Genomic DNA, 25,072 nt, shown 5'->3' with positions numbered 1-25,072 from the left:
TTAACTAACCTAGATAATTAAAATATTATTCGTTATTTATATATAATATTATTTTTAAAAAAATATATGATTAACACCTGATCGATTTAAAAATTTAAGATTAAATTACAATTAAAATAAGGAAATTGATATAAAATATGAGTTAGCCGTGTCCAAAGACTCCAGCCCTTTTTTAAAAAAAAAATTTAGAAAAAGTGTTCTTGAATCTCAATGATTCATGCAACCACAAATCTGTGTCGTAGAGGGAAAGAGAAGAAAATTAACGATTCAAATAAATTCATAAATTTATGCCTATTTTTTTAAAAAACAATAAAGTTGCTAGAAGGGTTTTTAGTATGTACATAATCATATTTTTTTTTTATTAACAATTTATAAACATTGCAGTTATTTTTATAATTCTTATGTATATATAAGAAATGATTATATACAGATATATGTAGAAGAACTTTTATATCATTTCTTTTTATTAAATAAAGGGTTATTTGATAAATAAAATATCATCTTAAATTGAAATAAATCTTTATCATCTGTTTATTAAATTATATATCATACATGGAAAAAAAAATACATATGATGATGATTATGCAATAACGAATTTTTCATTATCATTTTATAAAAGAAATATATTTAAAAAAAATTGTAACATTTCTTTTATATTTAAAAATAAATTTTAAAAGAAAAACAAGCTATAAAATAAAATAAATCTAATTCTGACATTAGAGATTTCATTCTTAGCTTTTAAAAAAAATAAAATAAATAAATTCTAAAAATTAAAAAATTTATTAACTTTTTAATTTGAAGATAATTTATTAAAAAAGAATAATATTTTTTTTGTTAAAAATTTTTTAATTTAACCATTTTTATATTTAAATATTTATTTTTTATTATAATAGCAAATAGCAATGATAACTGAAAATTAATAAAAAAAAATTCCCTTTAAATTAACAATTTAAAATAAAAATTAACAAAAATATGAATTTATTAACATCTTTAATTTTTTTGATAACATTTTACCGATTGACAATATCATCAGCTTCTAACGTGACAATTTTTAACGATTCAGAGGAATACAATACTACGTTGACCCTAAAGAATAGTTTGAGCAATTTAATCGATTTATTGGAACAATTGATCAATTCTTCCATCATCCGACCTAAGTCTGCCATTGGTAATTATATTATATTAAATTATCTTTAATTAAATATTATTTATTTAAATGTATAAAATTTAATTATCTATATATATTTAAATATTTAAAAAAACTTTGTTAAAATTATTAAAAACTCAAATAAAATAATATTATTTTTTTTCTCATAATTTTAGCGAATAACCCTTCCAACTCACAAATAATTGGCAACGACCCTAAGAATGATGTATTGGATTATATAGAAAACGAACTGGATAATGTGAAACGAGATTTCGATTTACAACGTCATGATGACGATCTCAACTATGAGCCTGTCAAGATGGTGTGTTATTTCACCGGATGGGATCAATGGAAGCAACCCCCTTACAAATTTCTAACATCCAGTGTTGACCCATTCCTATGCACTCACATAATTTATGCCTTCAGCAAGATATCCCCCGACTGGAAAATGACGGTTTACGAACATAATGCTCATGGTACATTTAAAAAAAATTTTTTTTGACTTGATTTACAGCAGAGACCTACAAAAATACCATTTGCACGGCCCGGTCCGGATTGTTTTTTTTCAAAAATTTTTTTCGGCCCTGGTTTTATTTTCAGGCCCGGCCCGGATTTAAAATATATTATATTTATTTTTAATTTTTATAGCTAATAGCGATTTAAAATATTTGGTTTTAAAATATACGGTCCGGCATGGGTATATTTACAAAAATTAAAATATGGCCCGGCCCGTGTACCCCAGCTTAGGGCCGACCTTGCAGGTCTATGATTTACAGATCTCTACTCTACTATTTAAAAAGTTAAATTGTAAAATATATTTTTACCTCCTAAGCCTACGGGGGTAATACCCCTTCCCCTCTCACCCAAACCTATCCTCCAATATAATAAAAATAAGGAAATCTTAATTAGCATGCCCCCTACCCACCTTATATTCATTTAGCATCCACTTCAATTTTATTCTAATGATAGCGTCTTTACATCTCTATTCCCTTTAATTTCAATGATTGTGGTAGAAATGCATAGACTTAGGCAAGAAGACACCGGGCAAAAACACCCGCAATATATCTATTCACCTTAAAAGTATAATTCTACCGCGACATGACAATTTAATATCCTTATTCTTTCTAAGCATTTTGGATATTTTATCCCGAGTGTCAGTTTTTTGAGTTAGGGGTATTAGCTTGGTCTTCTGATCTCCTTCTTTTCCGTTTTATGGCGATTTCCAGGTTTACCCGGGTAGGCCAGTTTTCCCTCTGATTTTTCTTTTCCATTTTTGACGGTCCTGAGCATCAATACTTGTAAGATTCAAGCTTCTCATATCCGCCGCTATCACATTTGTCCACGTCATCTTGGGTCTTCCTCTAGGTCTTGATCCTCCTACTTCCATCTTCTGATCTCCGATACTAAAAAAATCATAAAATACTAATCTTAGTTTTATATAATTTTATTAGATTTTTCAACATAAAAATACTTAATAAAATATATTTTTTTAAAATTTTTATAGATTTTTATTTATAAATTCTTTGAATATTAATTAATAAATAAACCCATAAATCTTATTCTTAAATTTATTTTGAAAAAGATTTTTTTTTATTTTAAAGTTTTAAAAAGAAAGAAAGATAATGCAATATTGCAAATGATATTTTAGTTGTTTGGTATTAATTAATTAATTATATATTATTTATTACATTTTTTTTAAATCGATATATTTTTTTTAAAGCAGAGGCTGCATAACGCAGTCATAACTGACCTGGTTCCAAGTAAATATTAAAATTCAAATCCGAATCGGTCCTTTGGCCCATGCAAATCATTATTGAACCATAAATAAAGAAGGAAGGAGATGGATGGAAGGGATGTGAGGGAGTAAAAGATAGTAAATAAGTAATGCTAGAAAAAGTGAATATAAATTATATAATTTAAAAAAGATGCATATAATTATTTTCTTCTTTCTAAAGAACAATACAGGGAATTAGTGAATCTCAAAAACACGAATCCGAAATTAAAAATCATGTTGGCTATCGGCGGCTGGACACATGGTGGATTATCATTCAGGTATTTATTAGGATTTATATTTAGAAATAGTATCCAGGTTTTGACGATCAGACCCGGAAATTCGCCAACTCCCTAAAATTCATTTGAAGATTTATTTCGCTCAAAATTTTGAGCAGAAAAAAAAATGAGAATTGTGATTTAATCGGGATTTTGTTTTATGCATAAAAATCACAAAACATTTTTTACAAAAAAAGCTTAGTTTGAGCATTTTCATAAAAAAAAATTTCATTTATTGATCTTTTGAGCAGTTTGTGAAAAGCCTTGTAATAATTATTAGGTCCTAGCGGGTAGGGGCATATATTGGCTAGACTTGTCCGTATACTTACAAAGGTTTAATATAGGCCTATCGTTTAATCCTCATTTTAGCAGTTTAATAAAATACATAATTTAATTATTTAATTATTTCATCTTTTATACTTAATTATATTACAAATGAAATATCAATATTTTTTATAACTTAATTTTTTTTTAAAACATAATCTTTATTTTTAATTAATAATCAAACATAAAACATTTTTTTTTCTTCAAAATACAGTCTGATGGCAGAGGACCCAGTAAAAAGATTGGCATTTATAACCGACGTAGTTCAACAGCTGATACAGTTCAATTTTGACGGCTTTGATTTGGATTGGGAATATCCGGGCAACACGGAGAGAGGAGGAAGGAAAATGGATAAGGACAACTTTTTGACACTAGTCAAGGTTTTTAACCCCACCCCCTTCCCCTCCCATTATCTGGTATTGCTTTAAAAATAATGTGGCAATTCAAAAGAGTAAAGTAACATTTTATATTAACCGCGAAAATAAAATATCGCGATATTGATCTATATTGCTAGTTTCTTAATTTTGGTATCTCTCGCCACTACGGTGAGCAAACCTATCAAAAATTATTCGATATCGATTCAATGCGACGAATACGAAATAATTATTTTACAAAGTTTGTCGAATAATAAATGTAAATTATTTGTAAATTGTTTAAAAAATCTTAAATCTCGATACACATTTTTACCCCCTTATTGTCTTAATTGAATTAAATTAACATATGGATCCCGAAATTTAGTTATCCAAAATTAGTTACTAATTTTAATAAAGCTCTCTTGGAAATATACATTTGACAACAATAATTAAGAAATTCGTTGATTAAATTGGTAACTAATTTGGACGCAGGGGTGTCACTAGCCTTTACAATCTCAAGGGGTTCAAGAAAAATTATAAAATTATTTTCAAAATTGCCTTCTTTTTTTTGCTAACATTATTCAAAATTACCTTTTTTTATATTCAAAATTTTAGGGGGTTCTTCAAATTTTTTAGGAGCTCGAGTCCCTGCGTCTTCCCCCCCCCCCCACACTAGTGACTTGCTAGGCTAGGAGGAGATGTCATGAATCACGATTGTATTTTATGTTTCGTAAGAAAACAAATACTAAATTATTCGATTCGAAACGAAACGATTCAATTTTCTGGTGGCCCAATCGTGAGACATATTGCTCTATTTTCGGTCTTACTATAAATGCTGCCGTCTAATTCTTTAATTTGTAATCTAATCTAATTTTTTTTCTTCTAGAAGTGTATAATGAAAATTTCCATTAACCATTTTTTTTCTTAAAAGTGATACGAAACGAAAAGCATGAAAAGTTAATGGTTTCATTCTTATAGATTAGAAATTAAATCATTATTTTCAAATTGGTTAAACCGTTAAACTTGTCTTTTTTTTTTATATAAAAAAGGTTAGCTATAAAATATACAAATTTATTATTATTATTATGTAACGAACTTCAATATTTATAAATAATTTTTTTTTTTTACCTTACCTTTAAAAATTAATTGGGTTTATTTATGCATTCGCACTCTTTTAAATAAAGGTTTAATGTATTTTTTTAAAGAAAAAAATACTTTGAAAAAGTAATACGATTAATAAATAATTTCTAATAATAATAATTTATAATGAAAACTTACAAAAATAAAAAAAAAAAAATTTTTAAATTTGTGGCAAATCATTCCTTAAATTTTCATAATATTAATTTTAGAAATTTTTTTTTGTTGAGAATGCTGACAGGCTGCCAGTCTAAGGTTGAATAATTTGAAGTATAAGTCATTATTATGTAACATAATGGTTTTTTAACGCCCTTTTACATTAAAAAAATATCAATTTTAAATATGATATTTCACTTAATTTTTAGCCACTCCAACTATGGTTCTTAATATTAATATCAAAACCGAATGACATAATTTTTTTTAAAAAATTTTTAAAATTTATTTTGTATGAAAATAGCCTAATTTAATGGGAATTCTTTAAAAAAAATAGATACGTAGTGGCGAATTTTTTAATAATATATTTTTTATAACCTTGGCAATTAAAATGTTTTTTTTTCCAACTTATTTGAATGACCTTATATAAAAAAAATTCATATTTTTTGTATAATTTAAAAGAAAAGATATTATAATAAATAATGATGCGAATAAAATTAGTTTGGCATACTCATCAAAGTCCCGACTTATAAAAAAGTTTTAATTAAATTTTAAGAAACTTTTAGCAACTTGAGAATTATACATTATTATTTATCAACTCTCCTTCCGTTTGAAAAGTCGACCATTTTCACGAGAAATTCCTTTCTTTAGTAACCAGGGATAATTGAGATCTTATCAAGCTTAGGCCTTGATTTTCGGGTTCGGAATGGGTTTAGGCGGATTTTGTTAATTATTTTTTAACTATTATAAATTACTATTGAATACTAAAAATATGATATATCATTGATCTAAACGCCTTTAACTCTATTTCAAAAAGTTTATTTATGATTCTAGAAATAATTTAAATCTCTTTCAATAAATTACTCGAGATCTATGAAGATGGTAAATATACATTTCAAAGAAGAAAAGTAACTTTCTACATTGACTTGTATAGCTGGAACTTCTAGAACCAGAAAGTTTTGAATATTTAAGGCAAGATCTTCTTCATTTCCCAACATTAGAGTAGTATAGATTATCATTTAAGAGGGTGTTTTGAAATAGGGTAAATAAATAATTATTATATAATATAATCTGAGAAACATGTCTTTAAAAGTTCTTAGAAAAAATTCGTTCTGTATAACCAGTTTAATGTTTTTAAATTCCTTTCCCATTTCTACTTCAATTTTATAGTTTGTCATTAGAGGATGCTAATTTAATCTTTATCTATAATATATAATATTGATATCATGTAATTTGACGTTTTGTGAAATAGAATCTGATATCTAACATCCAAAGGACGAAATTGTAGATCATTTATAAGTTAGTAACATTCCTTTATTTTAATCTGGTTTAAATACTATGGCAGGGTGAATTCTGAAAATTTATACCTTTGAAAAGACATTTTAGCCGGGTAACTTAGTGTTGTTCACCCTGCAAAATGAAGCTATCTTGGTATCAGAACAGAACAATTATATATAATCTAATTCAAATCATTTTATCTATTGTTTATAATTAAAAAAATTAATTCAAATTCGCTAAATATTAAAAAAATATATATTTAGATATATTTGAATTTTGAAGAAAATAAAAAGTTTTATTTTTTAAATATCTATTATGCGTATAATATTCATTAAAACTTTATAACCTAAAATTGTATAATGAATTCAAAGGAACTAAGACAAGCTTTCAATTCTAGCGGGAAAAAATTATTGCTAACTGCAGCGGTATCAGCGGGCAAAGATAAAATAGATTTCGCTTACCATATTCCGGAACTTAACAAGTTAATATGATATTTAATGACATTATTAAGATATAGAATAATAAAAAAATTGATTGTAAATTTGACAAGAGATATACATCGTAAAATCCAGAATTGACATTTCTCTTAGGAAAGAGGTTTTTTAAAACGTTTATACCTTCAAGTTTTATCAAATTAGTTAGGAATTTCGTATTATTGTTATTAAGAGTAAGTGTCCAAGTTGCATTCGTGAAAACTAAATTTCGAAGTCATAAATGTTATTCGTATAATATTTTAAATGATAAACAAATATGAGAAATGTGAATTATCGTTTTAAATGCTTGGATATAGGTATAAATTAGTTCCATTAAATTCGTAACTAATTTAGCCTCGAGCTAAGATGAGATATTAAATCCGGGATTATTTATAAAAATATCTCTAAGATTACTAGGAGCCAGAAATTTTTAATTGGTATAAAAAAGTGAGAAAAATTAAAACTCTTTTTAGATATCATTTACTTTAATTAAGTTTTACATTTTTTTTAAAGGGATAGGATAATTCTTTTTTTATGTTTTATAACAAACTGGCAATTCTAAGTATTATAAATGGTATGAGGAAATAATCTTAGGGACCTTTTTTTAAAAAATTGTTATTTAAAATAAATATGAAGACAATTTGTAAAATATACAAGATAAGAATCAATATTTACATGAGGATAAAATGGAGAAAGAACATAATGCATGTTGTAATGTAACACCTCTCTATTTGAGCCGATTTTAAACGGCTAACCCAATATTTTAGCCAGAATAATATTGTCTAAGATTCGAGATTTCGCTAATAGATGTCCAAACCTTTGTATCATCTACTGAGAGCAAAATCTTCAGGCTTGTGTAATATTTTTCTGGATTAAATACTGAGTATGTTATAATTTTAAGTTCATTTATTATAAATCTAATTGTTTTTTGCTTTTTCTCATATATTATTATTATTTTAAAAGATATTTGGATTTCTTTAATCTACTGTCTTACGATTTTCACGGAGCTTGGGAAAATGTAACGGGGTTAAATAGTCCTTATAATTCAACGGGCGATTATTATAGTTTGGTAAATATTATTATGTATCATTATTTAGTATAAGTAGTATGCATTACCACTCATTCACTGTTAGCGCGAATTCGCGGTGAAGTACAGAAAATTCGCAGCGAATAATACAAAAATACAGTTATATACTTCGACGCGAATTCGCGCTAACTATCAATGCAGGGTTATATTTATTTTTATGATTAATTTCGTATAGAAACTAAAATTAAATTTTAAACAATTTTTTATTTCTTCAAATTGGAATTATAGTGAATTACGCTTCTATTGGTCAATTACTTTAGAGTTTGAAGGAAAGAATGATAAAAAAAAATATATATATATTTTGACAGAAATTATCGAGATGCTCGTATTATATCTATAAAATTTATATAATAATTTTAAAGAGCGAATATTTTTTTAAAATCATGATATTATCAGATTCAAGCTGTATAACATAACTTTTTATCTTCCATATCATATAACTTTAAGACTTTGTTCAAAATTTTGAGATTACCTTTATATAAAAAAAAGTCATACTATAACATTGGAATAAAAAATAGATTATTCTTTGAAGCGCAAGTCAGCATAACATATGAAATGAAACATAATCAAAATTATATTTATTTTTCTAAATAATAGAATTATATGATATTCAAAATTAAAGAAAGAAAGTAAAAGAAAAGAAATATTTCGTAAATTATCAATTTTACAAAGTTAGTTAATAAGATGCTAATTAGTAATTAAGTAGTTTGTAAAAATACTATTCAAATTATAAATAAAATTAACAGACCTGGGCCATCGATTATTGGATCAAAAATGGAGTTGATAGGTCAAAACTAATCCCAGGAATGGCTACATATGGTAGGAGTTTCACTCTTCATCAACCCTTGCAGGATGAAAGCACTCTTATTAGTGACACAAATAAGTCAGCGTTATTGAATTTGCCCGCAAAAGGGCCTGGTAAGGCCGGGAAATTAACACTAGAACCAGGAGTCTTGTCTTATTACGAGGTTGGCTTTTTTTTAAATTTTAACCAACTACTGGTTATTTTTATTTATAGCAGAGTTGGTAGTTACATTCATCTAGAAAAAAATTGTATCTGTGTCGTTTCCATAAATATTAGCTGCTATCTTAATCTATTTATAAAAAATTTTGATACAATTTTATAATACGTTTTTTTTATTATATAAAATTTTTTTAAATTTAATCCTATTTTTTTATATTAAATTTATATATGTTCGAGTTTATTAAAGTTTATTATTTTCAATTAAAGACGCGTTTTATTTTGCACAAAATATGGGAATAATCTATATATTATAAATTTTTAGATAATTAATATTAGTGATAATGATGTAAAAGAAACAATCAACATTATCATCGGCAAATTTTGAAATTGATTGGACTTAACTACAAATGTCGGAAAATTTAAAGAAAAAAATTAATCCAGAGATTTGTAGAAGAATTTTTAAAGTTTCCATATGATACGAATCGCAGAAAAAAATTGAAAGATTTTTAACACATTTTTAAACACCCATTAAAAAATGATCATTTTTAAAAATGAACGCCATGATTCTACTATATAAGATTATCATAATATAAAGATTTCATAAAGTATAACACTAAAACTGTCTTCTAGCACGTTGAAAGACTTTCTAATATGGATAAAAATGTGTTTAAAAGGGGATGCCTCAGTAATAAAAATTATGAGAATGTTTTATTAATAAGGGCTAACAATCATGAATATATCTGTATTTTGGTCGATGTATCTGTATCCACCTGAAGGGTATCTTTTAACAACTCTGGAAATAAACTATGCATATATAGATATGCTAGAGATGTAAAGTAAGAAAGGCCAATAGCGCTGCGATGCCAGGGCATGCCCTATATAAACTTTTCCCACAATATATAGCCTGAGCTCCGTTGTAACGCAATTTCTGTTACCCTGATTGTTACGAAGCTGCTTAGAAATGTCACAGCAAACATTTTAACATGAATGTATATCAAATTATTAATATAAAAAAATGTATGGTGTATGTATACTTTTAATCTGAATTTAATATTAAAAAAACCAATACTTTTTCTACCTATGATAAATTTGATTTTTAAATAAACTTTTTTTTTGTGACTTCTTCGTATCGATTACTAGACTGTACCATATTATTAAATATTTATAAACAATAAAAAAATTTTTTTAGCCTATTATTTTTATATAAGTAAATATCATATATTATAGATTTGTAGACACCTGAAAAAAGATAAATGGACTAAAACCTGGGACGACTTAGGAAGAGTGCCATATGCGTTCAAAGACGATCAATGGGTTGGCTACGATGACAAATCAAGCTTAGATCATAAGGTTAAAATTGCTTCCATCTTAAGTTGAAATTTTCTTTTAATTCCGGCCCAGAGAAAAATTGTCAATCCAACCAGGTCAAAAATTTTTTAAAATCCCGAGTCGTACTGGACCTGAAAATAATTTTTTCTTTGTTTAAATTAAAGTCAGGCCTGAAATTTTAACCTCTATAATAATGTTTCATTATTCGAAAAATAAATAAAATAGATAAATTATGTGTTATCGAAATGTCTGGGCGGTGCTATGGTTTGGGATTTAGCTTTGGACGACCACGCTGGTATAAATTGTGAAGAAGGAAAATACCCGTTGATTAAACACATCAAATCACGCTTATCAACTTATCCAAATACTTGTGGATCTACCAGCAGCTCAAGAACTTCAGTGAGGTGCGTATTGTTTCTTTATTGGTTTATCTTTATTTCTTTAGATCATATAGACCGAGTTATTGAGATTTATTTTTAATCTTAGTTTCTTTGTATAGCATAAATATGATTTGTTGTAAAACATTTCCATATATTTGTAACAACTTTCTTTAATAATTGCTGTAATTTTTTTTTTATTAAATGTTATCAATATGTTTTTACAATAATTACAGCAGTTTCAGATATATGGAAATGTTTTACAACAAATCATACACACACTGTATTTGTATTGTAGATTGATGTTTATTTAACCCGATTAAAATGACCTTCTTCCTCATTAAAATCAATTGACTATTCCTATTTAATTTCAATTTTTAACCCGAAAAAATAATTCAGTCCCATATGTCCTTATTCTTCCATATCCCCGGTGCCACCTGTTATATCTCCCGAGATCTCAATTTTGCCTTACCCTACTACAATCATTTCTTCCTCAACTTCAGCTCTGGACGCCAAAACACCCATTACAATAGCTCCACCAATTTCGATTTCCATTTCTACTGGCACTCCTTATTCGGCTATCGTTTCAACTTCAGATAAACAAAATGTTTCGAACGCCACTACTGAAAATATTGAAAACTCAACAAGAGTCACAGAGATGGAAAATTCTTATTCTAGTACTCCTGTATTTATTGCTCCTACTTCAACCGACTCTAAAACTCTTAAATTATCGCTCAATCCATCATTGGCAGCCATAACTAAGACCAGCCTCTACTCAGATTTAACGACCACACAATCTACTGTTGAAGAAATTACTTTAATCTTGAATGCATCCACTTCAAACATTAATATTTCAATTCCTAAAACATCTACAGCTGACACAGCCATTACTGAATTCGGAAAATCTGGCAAGCTTATAATAAATCTACAGCCTTTGATTAATTTAACCACTACAAATAGGCCTCACACTAATATTATTAGCCAAGTTGATATAAAATCGACTTCATCTCTCCCAATTTCAGAAACTTCATCAACCTTCATTCCTCTGATACCAATATTTACCAAAACAATTCCTACTAAAGTATCAACATCTACGACATGGACAAGCCCGAAAGAAGTATCTAACTCCTTGAACAATGCAAGTACTGCTAATATTGTTACCACGAAACCACTAATTTCAACTTCTACAGGGAGTGTGAATAAAGCTTCCACGCTTATTGCCGACGTAAGCAAAATCAATTTGACCGATTCTTTGAAACTTAACATAACCCTTAGTACTGTGGTAGCATCAACAACTATATCTAAATTTGAACCGGATAGTACCAAAATATCTGCAGCGACAGCGCAAGATAAGAATTCTATTGAAGATGACACAGATTTAGAGGGCTACTGTAGGAGAAACTGGGGCAACCACAAATTTAAATGCACTAAAGAAGGAAGTTTTCAGGATAAATTTGATTGTGGGTAAATAATTTCTTATTATATGCACTATAGCTGGGCCTAATTGGTAAGCTATTGAAACGTATAGGACTTTCAATATTATTTTCTACAAACGAATTGAAAATTAATATTGATACACTCGATCCCAATTAGAACGCAGCCTATAAGTTATTTGAATTGTTCTCAGATGAAAACATAAAACTAATTGTGTCTAAATTTTAATGAAGCAATTCTTTTTTTATGATTATTTATAAAATATTTATGAAAATCATTATTTTTTTAAGGAGTTAGAATTTAAAATCAAAGAAATTTGAAATAGTATTTGGTTTAAGGTATGATATTATTTACAAAATTGATAAATAAGTAAATAAAATTGTTATTGGACTAGAGGGAACTTTTTGAAAATTCAAAAGGTTTTTAATTTAAAACTCCCTGAATACATTTTTAACCTCGAATTTATTAATTAGGATTTAATACAAAATGTTACAATTACAATACAAGCAATAAAGTTAATTTTTAAAAAGTTTTGCCGGCCAGGCCCGAACCCTAAATTTTTTAAGATATAGAAATTGATTTTTTTTTAAATTATTCTATCCCAAATAAAAGATATATGTTATATCATATGGCGTCTAGTTTCCATAAATAAAATTAAATATTTTTATTTTACATAATAAATTCAACATAAAATTAATAAATTTAGATATATTTTTAAAAATTTCCAAGGCCCGACCGGACCCGGCAGAACTTTTTTTTTAAAAAATAGGCCCCTCGAAGCCCGTTCGGGCCGGTCTTATTTTAGCAGATCTTTAGTTGTAACTATATATTAATTATAAAAAATAATGTATAATTTCTATACTATAGCTTAATATGACCAAAATTTATTGTGATATAGCCATTACTACGAATGCCTGTACAACCAATTGACCTCCTCCTATATACAGTTTTATAGAGCATGCGCCGACCCCACAAAGACTATGTACGATCCTATTTATGGTGTTTGTATATGGAAACCCCCAGGCCACGATAAATATCCTCGCATAACGTTAGATAAGTTGAAACTTTCAATCGAGGAAGGATCTTGCCAATGTGATGCCTATAACAGTGGTGCCTCAAAGGAAGAAACGATTACTACCAGTTCTTATGGTATATACAATAAATTTTAAAGCATTTTTCTTTATAAATAGTTTTTGTATTTAATGTTATAATTGTGTGTAATTTTTCAAGATTCAAAATTCGTATTAAACATTACCGGTTGCTCTATTGTCAGTTATGAACTTTATAGTTAAAAAGAATATGCACTTTAATTTAAAAACGATCATTAATTAAATTTAAAAAAATTATATTAATAATTAGGTTAAAATGCAATAAAATATAAAAATATAATATGACGTTATATCATTTAACAGTTGTTACGATCTCGGATGAAGCAGGGCCAAAAAGTGCGATGATAACATCACCATTTCCAACTTTACCTAATGATGATGGAAATGATACCAACGATACTAATTCACGTTTGCTGTTAGATATTCTGACCTACAACACAACAAATTTGCTAGGGAATCTTGTCAATGAGGAGACAACTAAGACATTGATCGCTGCTTGCATTGCGGCTATCAAAAAAGAATTCACTTGTACTGGTAATGGGCTCTTCGTTGATCACTCCGATTGCAGGTTATTATTATTGTTACTATAATATCTTATTATTTTTATTTTAAAACTAAAAAACTAATTTATATTATTTGAAGCATCCATCTGCGATAATTATATATGTTAAAAATTTCCATAACTTTCGAATACCTAAGGTCTTATCAACTGAATCAGAATTATGGTGTTTTATTTTATTAATTAGATAACTATTTTTTTTAAAAAATTCTAGATATTATTGGGAATGCGTTCAGAGTTACAGCGGATTTACGCGTTATCGAAGACCTTGTTCAATGGCCAGCAACTCTAACTTGCAAGACCCTGTTAATGCCAAACAAATAGTAGTTTTTGACCCCGAAATAGGAACATGTGTATGGAATTGGCAATCCCAACTCTTCTCTCGTAAATCCGAGTATAGTATTTTAGGTTACCACAAGATAAATTTTTTTTATGTCAAACGTCTGGTTGATATATAAGACCGGATTTTTTGATCGCGCTGACTGACGATTATAAAAATTAACACATCTTTTCTTTAGACTTAAAAAATGAGAGCTCAATCATGACTGAGGGTTCCCAAAAATGCCCTTGCAATCGAATGTTTACTAAAGAAGTGAACGAGAAGCCGGATCAAGAGGAAATCGTGGTAGAGGAAAAAGAACCCTACGTAACTTTGGAAGAAGAGATTCCCACACCTGCTAAAGGTTTCATATATAATATAAGACAAGGAGGAGGTGCATACTAGTTAAGCATTATATATTGGCTTAAGCTTTCGAATTAGTGCCTTCAAAAGTTTGGCAAACTTCATTTTTAGTACCGGGCTAGATCAAATATAATGAGATTTTAACTATTTTACTTTTAAATCTAATAAAAGAACAAATAATATCCCTAAAGATCGTAGCGCATAGGATTTAAAAATAACTTGAATCGGGGGGAAAAAAAGAAACTTTGATGTATTTAAACATATTTGGGTTATGATATACTCATATCAATTTTCTGGTTGTCAAGGTTTTCATAATACCCCATACCGACCAATTTCTTTCTACAAAAAGAAGTATAAGTGGGAATTGTTAGTAAGATATTAGACACATACCATTCCAACAACTTGAGGTCTAAATTTGATTTTTTTATGAAAGCTATTGATTTCCACATATTTTCTTCACTTCACGCTTAAAACACGTGGTCTTTTATTTTTTTTATAACTCCGTTTTTTATTACTATTCAAGCAATAAATATTAGTGTTAACCAGATATTTAGTTCTTCTATATTTTCATTTTTGGTAATTTATTTTTATTTCGCTAAATAATAACTTTTTTTCTTTCTACGGTGAAATCATAGATTTAAACATTACACATTGATAAAATTAGAATAAATGCGTTCAATCGATTTTTAATCGTAAGGCTGGCCAAAGTTTTATTGCTAATAATTTTTTCCTTTACAATGTTTAAAGCATAGTAAGGTATGAAACATTGACATAGAATTTAGAATTAGTGCCTCGAATTGCCTAGCTAACTTTAACCGAGATGATATTAAGATTACATATTTAAAAAGTCAAAATAAAAATAACTACGAGAAAATCAAAAATACCTTATCATAATTTTTTATAGGGCAAATCCAAAAAAATATCCGTAAGCCCCCACCCCACCTTCTAGATAAAACCTGGCTATGCCAATACCGTTTTTTTCTTTGTGCATAAGATTGGTGCTCTCTCTATTATTGTCGATTCATATACTATTCCTTTATGTTGTAGAATGAGAAGCATTATGTCATAGGTGTATCCAGGATTTTCCTAAGGGGATGAGATTTAAAAATTTATGGGGGCTTAGCCCCCAGACCCCATTTTGGATGGGCCTTCGACCCGCTTTGCCTGCCCGGCCTTCGGCCGGGTTACCTTAGTCTATATATACTCAAAAAATATTTTTACAAGAGAGAAGGTTATTTTTAATAAAAAAAATAAGCCTGAAACAAATATGAAATATATTTTTATTAGTTTATATAAAATATAATAAATTACTTGTATATATATTAATATAAAAGCATGGTAATAATTTATTCCAAACAAGTATAAGAAATTTATTTATAAAAAGTAAGTAGACATATAGTTGATATTCCTCTATTATATAGAATTGGTTAATACTAGGTAAAATTCCACTTTTACAGACATATTTGACAGTTAGAGAATATATTACAGTTAATACTTTAACAAAATTTACTAATCAATGCTTTTGATAATAAATATTGCAACAATTTGCATTCAATTATTTAACGCGATCTATTTTATTTTTAAGAAAAAATGATATTAAAAAATAATCTTCATATTATTCATCCCACAAGGTCTTTAAAAGATATTTTCTGATGTTCTTATCAATATTTTATAGTTTTCTAATATATAATTCTCTATATTGGTAAAAATTATTTGTTTGTCATATGATAATTGATAAAATTAGATATACTGTAAATCTACGACATATTTCCACTGTTTGTATTGTGCTTTAATTTTATCAATAGTTTTATGGTTATATTTTACTTTTATTAAAATAAATAAATTAAAATTACTCACTTTATAAAAAATTAAATTTGATATATTATATTATTTAGTAATTTTATGGATCGATTATTAATAATTATAATACATTTCACTTTTGTTTTGTCTTAAGACTTATCTTTGGCTTATATTCCATTTCTTAAAAAACATTTTTGGTTCACTTTTTTTTATATATAAATGCTTTTTTCCAAAAATGTATAAATGATGCTGAATAGTTTTATAAAAAAATATCAACTTTTACATTCTTTTTTCAAATTATTGTTTGATATGTGCATACATTTTTGTTTTTGGGGATCAGGGAGTGGGGGGAGGACTAATGGGGATATTTTTTATTAGCCTAAAATGATATTCACAAAAAGTGATAAATTTCTGAAGGGGGAGGATTTCCCCTTGCCACCCCCCCTGGTTACGCCTATGAATTATGTGAATTCTTTGTGAACCATGTGTTAAAAAGTTTACCCTTAAACCTCCTCATTGATTTTAGAGGCCAATATATGAGGAAGGAATAAGCAATTTGTTCTCTACTTTTATTGTTTGCTAAGGTATTATAATTCACCATCGCACTATATGCAATTACGAGATTTGCCTTAGGTTATCAGAGGGCTAGCTCCTCAACACCTTGTCATTTCTATTTAATCTTTGTTTTTTTAATCCATTTTGATGAGGTTAAATATTTGTCTAGGTTAATTTGTTGATGTAGGGTAGTTGGCAAAAAAGGGAACTCATTTCCCATGACATTTTGACTTTAATGGTTGATATCGTAGGGTGAATTAAGCTTTGCATTTGTATTAGTTTGGTATTATTAGAAGCGTTTATTAAATATACTTCAGCTCATGTGATAGATATATGTTGTAAGAAATACTCATATCTTTAAATAAGATTAGTGAATATTGTAGGAATTCCGTCTTAATATTTTTCAGCGGTGCAGTTTGGAGGGGATATATTAATTTTGGCTAAATGAATGAGTTAAGATAAGGATAATTTTTTGATGTAGAATATAAATTAATTTTATATAATTTTAATTAATTAATATCATCATATAAATATTTTGAAGGTACTAAGGTTTTGTTTTGTTACTTTACTGGATGGGACCAATGGAAAAGATACCCTTATAACTTCACCACCGCTAATGTCAATCCACTACTCTGCACTCACCTCATATACGCCTTCCTATACTTAGCACCTAATTTTACCGTTCAAAATATCGAACATAACACTGAAGGTTCAGTTAAAAGAATATATTTTATTTATTTTTTCGCAAAATTAATTCTTATCAAAATTAGTCATTTTTCAGGGCTGTGCCGATCCACAAAATTTTCACTGATTCGATATTTAAATTAATATTTATTTACTACCTATCTTTATTAATGTCATAAAAAATTAATATTTTCTATTAAAAAAAAGAACCAACTAACTTTCACGAATGATTAAATGTAAATTTTTAAAAACTACTAAATCAAGATTTTAGCCAAAATATTATTACTTAAGCCTCGAAATTTCACCAATCATCTGAAAATATCCAGGCTTAGGTAATTTACTTTTAGTTATAATCTTAAGTTATTTGAAAATCGTTTGAATCAGGCCGTTTAACAGCACTAGCTGAATGTGACTCGTTAGATATTTTTAAATTCTTTTTCTTATTGCAGATAAATCAATAATAAAATAATATCAAGTTTTTAGCTATTTATCTTTTAAAGTAATTCGATATTTTTCAAAAACATTTTAAATAAATTGAATTTTGATTAAAAAAAATACCAAATTTGAAAATATTAGCCCTATCTGATTATTTAATATCGGAACATCCCTAAAATTTTTTAAACAATATACGACAATAAAAAAATTAACGAACTAAATTTGATAAAGGTTTAATCATTTTATATGTACAATTAATCATTGTGGAGATCTATTAACGATATTTGGCGGAAGAAGAAAAAATTTACCAATCAAATACCAAAAGCAATTTTTTGGGGGGGTTTTGTTTAGAAATCCTAGTCTTAAGTGTTTGCTCGCTTATATAAAACCTATATTTATAGTTGTTAAATGGCTCGACTTGAGCCGATTTTTAAAACCGACTAACTCAATATTTTATCTAGAATAATATTATGCAAGGCTGAGGATTTTTCTCATAGATGGCACAAGGGTTTGAATATCTATTAGTGAAATCGTGAGGCTTAAACAATTTTCCGGTTACAATAATAAGTTAGCCGTTTTAAAAAATTGGCCCAAATCGAGACATTTAACAACACTTCCTATATTATTTATTTTTTTAAAAGAGCAATTTGAACAATTGAATGCCTTGAAGATTATCAACCCTGATCTTAAAATAATAGCTGGTGTGGGAGGTTGGAATGCTGGTGCGAAAGTATTTAGGTAATTTATAACAATTTTTATTTTTAAGCCTACTTAAAATCTGATATCTTATGTTTAGGTTATACATTAGGTTCAAAAAATTTACCCATTAAAGTTACGCAGAATAAAAAAGAATTACATGATAAAAATCCCCATGACATATACTGAATTAAATATTTTATTTTAAAAAAGCGATTTAGCCAGGAATAAAACCACTAGAGACGTGTTCGTTAAAAGCGCAAAAGAGTATTTATTGAAAAGAAACTTGGACGGTATAGATATAGATTGGGAGTACCCTGGACACGAAGGTCAGGGGGGAAGATTAAACGAAGATAAAATCAATTTCCCAATTTTTATGAAGGTTTTTTGAAAAGAAATAAGAATTTACATTAGAAATCTAAATTGATTATTTTATTACTTTTGAAGATCAATTTTAAGCATTATTTTGTATATAAAAAATAATTTAATTGAATAGATCAAGAAGATTATTAAATCTTAAGATTCTAATCCTGACTTTTAGTGTTGTTACATGGCTCGTTTTGAGCCGATTTTTAAAAACGACTAACTCAATATTTCGTCCAGAAAAATATTACGCAAGCCTCAAGATTTTGCTCATAGAAGGAACAAAGGTCTAGGCATATATTATCGAAATCTCGAGACTTAGGCAATATTTTTCTGGCTAAAATATTGAGTTAGCCATTTTAAAAAATCGGCTCAAAATGAGCCGTTTAACAACACTACTGACTTTGCACAAAAATATGGTGTACATCTAATAATATAAACAACACCAGGCTGGTTCAATATATAAAGTTTTTTTTATTGGCAGAGACCCGGCCCATGCATATAATTCTTTGATTTTTTATCAAAAAAAAAATAAAACTAGTTATTATAAATGGGATTTTGTTAAATATTATGCATTAAAACTTAGAATTCTCCTAAATTTTGATATACATAAAAAAAATTTTTTAGGAATTGAGAGAAGAATTAGATAAAGATCAAAATAACGCTACTAACCCCAAAAAGTTACTTATAACTGCTGCCGTATCCGCTGGCGAAACGAATATCGACAACGGATACGATATTCCAAAATTGTCAAAGTTTCACATATTAAACTATGTTTTTTTAGAAACACTTAAATTAATGGAAGAACTATAATTTTTTTATTAAACGAATAAGAAATATTTTGAATTATTCAAATCGATTAATTATTCGTGCTCGAAAAAACGAATTATTTGTGATTTACTTATTAAGTTGCATAGTTGTTTTTAATATAAAAACACCACGATTAAGTCAATGTTGAACATGTATTATGTATTATTTGTTCTCGATTATTTTCTGTATCCTTAAATATATTATTATTTGTATAGATATTTCGATTTCATCGCAGTCATGACATACGATATGAATGGTTTGTGGCAACCTAACGCAGGGCATAACAGCCCTTTATATCATTCCAAATCAGACTTTTCTTTAGTTATATATTTTTAAAAAAAATTAAGATTTATTATTTTCAAAACACAAATTAAGAGAGTCGAATAAATTCATTTGATGGTAATTGTTTTAAAGTCTATTTGTAAGATTTACCGATAAAAGTTAAGTTTATATGTTAGTATCGATGTCCTTTAATGACTGAAGAGTCTAGATCAAGATTTTATATACATTTTAATCAGCGTTCCTTACAATTTAATATAACCTAATTTTTTTAAACGAGTTTTATGATACTTCAGTAAACTAATCATTAATGGCTCACTTTAAGAACTTGAGGGTAAACTTCATTTTTTTAAAAAAAATTAATATTTTAATCAGTTTTCTTTCTATCATCTTTTGATATTTATATAAAAAAAATGTTTATTTGTCATATAAAAGAGTTGGGCCATGAAATATTGGCACAAACATGGTACTCCCTTGCATAAATTGTTGATAGGAATTCCAACATACGGAAGATTATTTAAATTGAGACACCATTCAAACAATAAGCCAGGAGATGCCATTATTGGACCGGGACCTGTTGGGCCTTATACTTCGGAATCCGGAATCTTGTCTAATTATGAAGTTTATATTTACCTATATTTCAATTTAATTTATAATAAATTATACTGGAATTTTAACGTAATTTAAAAAAAAAATATATTGAGGCCATGTCTTAGTTAGACTTATTCTTGATACTTAGTTCTGTTTCGCCTAGGCTAACAGTTTTTGAACTAGGATACCCTATTTTGGTTGGTTTATTGTTTAGTTACATTCTTATTTTTCGTATTTTTTTTTTCGTTTTTTATTTTATTTTTTCGTTTAATTTTTTCTCTCTCTTACATTTTAGGTTAATCGGCTAAATAGCGACCTTTAGTGACTTCTTTAAACCAGGACTCACCCTTCTTGTCTTTTTTTGAATAATTGTTTGATTTATTATTAGTAGGAACATTAAATACAGGTGTGAAAAAAACAATTTATTTTTTTTCAGAATTTGTAATTACGTATTCTTATCAAATGAACATATTTAAATTTATAATTTTTTTAATAAGATTTGTCAAATTATTCATAATAATACTCTTGGCTGGACAAAGAAATTCGACAATGATTCATTAGTTCCATACGCTTTCAAGGACAACCTCTGGCTAAGTTACGAAAATAAAGAAAGCGTGATATTGAAAGTTAAATATTTCAAAAAATACTATTTGAGTTATTTTAAACGTATATTGTAAATACTTGTTATTAGTAGTCATCTAGAGATCTGTAAATAGCAAAGTTTTTAAGCTCGTCTCGGTTTGGAATTAGTTCAACAGGTCCGTTTAAATTTGTATCAAGTACGGCCCATGAGCCGGGCATAACAGATCTCTCTGGCTATGAGAGGTTTACCCTAATTCCAAAAATATTTATCGAGGAAGATTCTAATGAGCATATTTATCTGAAGGGCTCGAACCATTAAAGATTTTAAGAAGCCCCATAAAAAAATTGGAAGTTCTCCTTTAGATATGGATTTCATTTGCTTACTTTGGATAGAATTTGTCTTTTTGAGATAACTTTAAAAAAAAATCTTTTTTTTTCTAGTTAATTTTGAAAAAAAAGAGACCTCTTCCTTTCCTCCTCATTTTAAAAATCTACCAATGCCACTGATAAATAAATATGCTTACACACTTATTTTGTAAATATCTAAAGGCAAAATACTTAATCAAACATAATTATGGTGGAGCCATGGTATGGAATCTAGCTTTGGACGATTTTGGAGGTTCAACTTGCAGTACGCAAAAGTTTCCCTTAATATCTACCGCTGCAAAATTACTAAATATCCACGATAATTTTATCAATGCAGCAGAAGCGAAAATCTCTTCAGCGGGTATATATATTCAATATATATATTACGTATAAATCAAAGCCTAGCCTTTGCTATTTGAAGAATTTCTAATAATTTGTGCCCCGATAGAAAAAATATTTAAATATGGCATGAATATTTATAGAAAAAGTATCCTACACTCTATTGGCGGATGATCACATCAACTTTCATGTTCATTTTATATAGGACTGCGTCAATATTAATGATTTTGTTTGAATTTATATTGGGGTTTTCTTTAATCATATAATCTGCCAGATTTGACAGGTTATCAATAAAAATGATTAAATTTTATTAAAATATAATCATTTTAAATAGATGCTTAGAATTTTTAAATTTATAAATCAATCGGTATTGGGTGGATTGGTTTTATTGATCGGCAAATAGAAATATCTGATTAGGATCACCCCCTCCCTCCATGAAGATTGGTGCAGTCATAATTTTATATATTATATTATTGTTATCTCGTTGGCTTGGCAATCATAAAGAGACATGTTTAAAAATTAAATTTTTATAATTAAGCCAAATTCTATTTTGATTTGAAAAATAAATTTAAAGTTGGTTTTAGAACTGATGATTCTGACTCGCTAACAGATGTTGACAAGTTCCTGGAAAAGCACCCGAAATATAACACTAGCGAAGCCTACCCCGGAAGAGACATATTCAAGGACTCTTTAAAAAATTCTAATATTTCATTGGAATCCATAATAGCTACTCTAGTTCTCTTGAAAAGTAGGTTGAAGGCACTTTCCGAAAATAACTCTTCTTTAACGGATAATGATGGAGTGAAAAAAATTAGAGGTTACATTTTATTTTATTTGAAACCCGATTTAACCCCAAAGTTTCAGTGTAAATTTAATTTTTGATGAGTGCATTACTTGGCTAAGACTGAGTGGGTTAAAGGCCTTAATATGGGATCACCCGAGTTGGCCGAGTATGTTTCCACAAACCTTTTTTTCACAACCCTGTCTCCGGAGGACATATTTTATTTAAACTATCTGACCAAAGCCAATGAGTTGAGTCAGTATATTATACATGGCATTTTAAATTATTTGTTATTAAATATATTTCTATTTTTTTTAAAAAAAATTACGATCCAAGATGACCTTGGTATTTGGGATAATCTTCCAAACTTAAACGTAATGATTTCAAATTTATATAAGAACTCTGTTGAAAATATCAATAACATTAATAACAATCAAAGCGTAAATAGATCAAAGGAGGATATTAAAGCCAGTAATGATATAAATTATGAAATAACATCTTATCATTTGAAAAAAGATAAACCATTTGGTTCAGCCTCTAATACAACAGATTACAACAACATCGAGGATATAAATATATTGAACAACAATGCATCTTCTGAGATATTTGTTAAGAGCTCAAATCAACACAGAAATTTATATAAGCAAAATACCGAGATTAATCATAAGAATAATGATCTCGACTATACTAAAACTGATATGTCTTTTAATATCGTAAATAATAGCTTATCAGACGTTAAACGTTTGAATACCGAGCGTATACAGTCTATTAAAAAATTGAACAATTTTACTTTTTTCAGCTCTAAAGGTCCAGTCTCTATCAAAATTAATTCACAAACCAGTTTGAAAGATACCACGGCAAAAAATACTAATGTCCTCAATACATTAACAATTATGCAATATTCACAAACCAGTTTGAAAGATACAACGACAAAAAATACTAATGTCCTCAATACATATACAATTAATGATATACGATCAAAAGACAAGTTAGATTATAAAAGTAGAAACAATTTGGAGTATCATGATATATTTGATTACAATGATAATCAGGCTGACGCGAAATATAGATTGCTTGAAAAGAAAGACCTTCAATTTATTGATCCCGAATCAAGCGATGGCATAACGGAACAAGTGATAGGCGCCCCAAAAGTTATACTTTCAGTTATTTCTAATCTCTTTTCTGTCCTCACTAACGCGACTTTAAATGTATCTGAAAATAATGTGACCAAAAATGTTAACAAAGATGAAAATATATTTAATGTGGACATCAAGGATGGCTATGAGAGCAAGGATTGGCTAGTTTTGCCATTCAACTACGTCAATTCCCCTTTAAATCTAACCAGAGTGCTTAATTTGGAGTTCAAACGCCCTGTTTTTAATTCCGCAGATCACAATGGTTCTATTGGATCTAAAACTCTACCTCTTAATAAATCTATCAGCAAGGATGATGAAGTTTTAAGCAGCATAAAATTAATAGACCCCGTGCCTTTTGACTCACTCAATAATATTCCGTCTAAACAACTCAATTTATCCAACATCCTCTTACTCACTAAAAATGATACAAAGTTGGTAAAGACAAATGATACGGATAAAGATAAAACTTCATCGAAATCAGGTCTTGCGGAGGGGTTCCAGTTGGCTAGGATAGTGTATGCCAGACAAGACCTTCAAAACCCCGTTAGCGGAAATAACTACAACGATGGTTTCGATAATCGCTCCCTCTCTCTTTATTATTATTACGCGGACCCTAAAAGGAGCGATCCCGCATCTTCTTCCTACCTTATTTTCAATCTTTCTTCCCTGAATTTGATTAACGAAGATGATAGGAGTATGTATGCCGCTTTCAATAGGCACAGGGTTTATAGGCCGGTTACCGTGAGCAAGGAGATCCCTCGTGAAGAGAACGTAGATCTGATGACTAAAATTTTGAGAATCGATGCAAAGCTTTTGAAAGGAGAACTCACAAAAATCATTCATTTTTAACCCAAGAAAAAAATAACCTGATCTTTAATGTTATTACGATTTTTTTTTTAAAAATTTACGTGCAATTACTAATGTGATTAGTTATATTTGAATGACAAATAAATATCAATGTTAAAAAAAGAAATATTATGATAAACAATTAATATATTATCTATTTTTTTTAAAAAAAATATCATTGTCGTACAATTTTTTTGTAAATTTGTTTTTAAATTCTATATTTAAAAAAAATATATATATGAATTACCGTGAAAGTTTTATAAATTAATTTTCCTCTTTCTGATCAAAGCTGAAACTTTATTTTATAGATTATACACATTATATATTATATTCACATGAAATATTTTCCTTTAT

The 25,072-nt window shown here is 28.0% G+C and overlaps 1 protein-coding gene across 2 annotated transcripts; it reads left to right on the top strand.

The window, feature by feature from the left end:
• Positions 1–955: 955 nt before the first annotated feature.
• Positions 956–25,049, top strand: LOC135924913 (uncharacterized). 2 transcript variants are annotated; one of them, XM_065460040.1, is made up of 25 exons: positions 956–1,168; positions 1,324–1,623; positions 3,103–3,199; positions 3,735–3,900; positions 6,813–6,922; positions 7,878–7,983; positions 8,748–8,969; positions 10,193–10,315; positions 10,520–10,698; positions 11,071–12,135; positions 13,004–13,254; positions 13,518–13,782; positions 13,988–14,181; positions 14,292–14,456; positions 17,352–17,519; positions 18,571–18,667; positions 18,839–19,007; positions 19,616–19,743; positions 20,014–20,119; positions 20,513–20,698; positions 21,166–21,294; positions 21,800–21,977; positions 22,530–22,772; positions 23,073–23,207; positions 23,253–25,049. In XM_065460040.1, exons 1-25 carry the CDS (start codon positions 973–975, stop codon positions 24,719–24,721), a joined length of 6,447 nt encoding a protein of 2,148 aa, XP_065316112.1. In that variant the 5' UTR covers positions 956–972; the 3' UTR covers positions 24,722–25,049. The 2 variants fall into 2 exon arrangements, with proteins under 2 accessions (XP_065316112.1, XP_065316111.1); XM_065460039.1 differs by having other exon boundaries at positions 23,073–25,049.
• The last annotated feature ends 23 nt before the right edge of the window (positions 25,050–25,072 follow it).

The sequence above is a fragment of the Gordionus sp. m RMFG-2023 genome, chromosome 2 (genome assembly GCF_954871325.1).
Source record: "Gordionus sp. m RMFG-2023 chromosome 2, tfGorSpeb1-WG-v2, whole genome shotgun sequence".
In the NCBI taxonomy this organism is placed as follows: domain Eukaryota; kingdom Metazoa; phylum Nematomorpha; class Gordioida; order Chordodea; family Parachordodidae; genus Gordionus; species Gordionus sp. m RMFG-2023.
The sequence above is the reverse complement of the archived record's forward strand: the minus strand, read 5'-3'. Positions and strand labels throughout refer to the sequence as shown.

Excerpts from the sequence above, each read along its gene's own strand:
- LOC135924913 (XM_065460039.1), top strand. The coding sequence starts at position 973 with ATGAATTTATTAACATCTTTAATTTTTTTGATAACATTTTACCGATTG. Across the intron at positions 1,624-3,102 it reads TTACGAACATAATGCTCATG|AACAATACAGGGAATTAGTG; the intron begins GTACATTTAAAA and ends TTCTTTCTAAAG. Across the intron at positions 10,699-11,070 it reads AGCTCAAGAACTTCAGTGAG|TCCCATATGTCCTTATTCTT; the intron begins GTGCGTATTGTT and ends AAAATAATTCAG.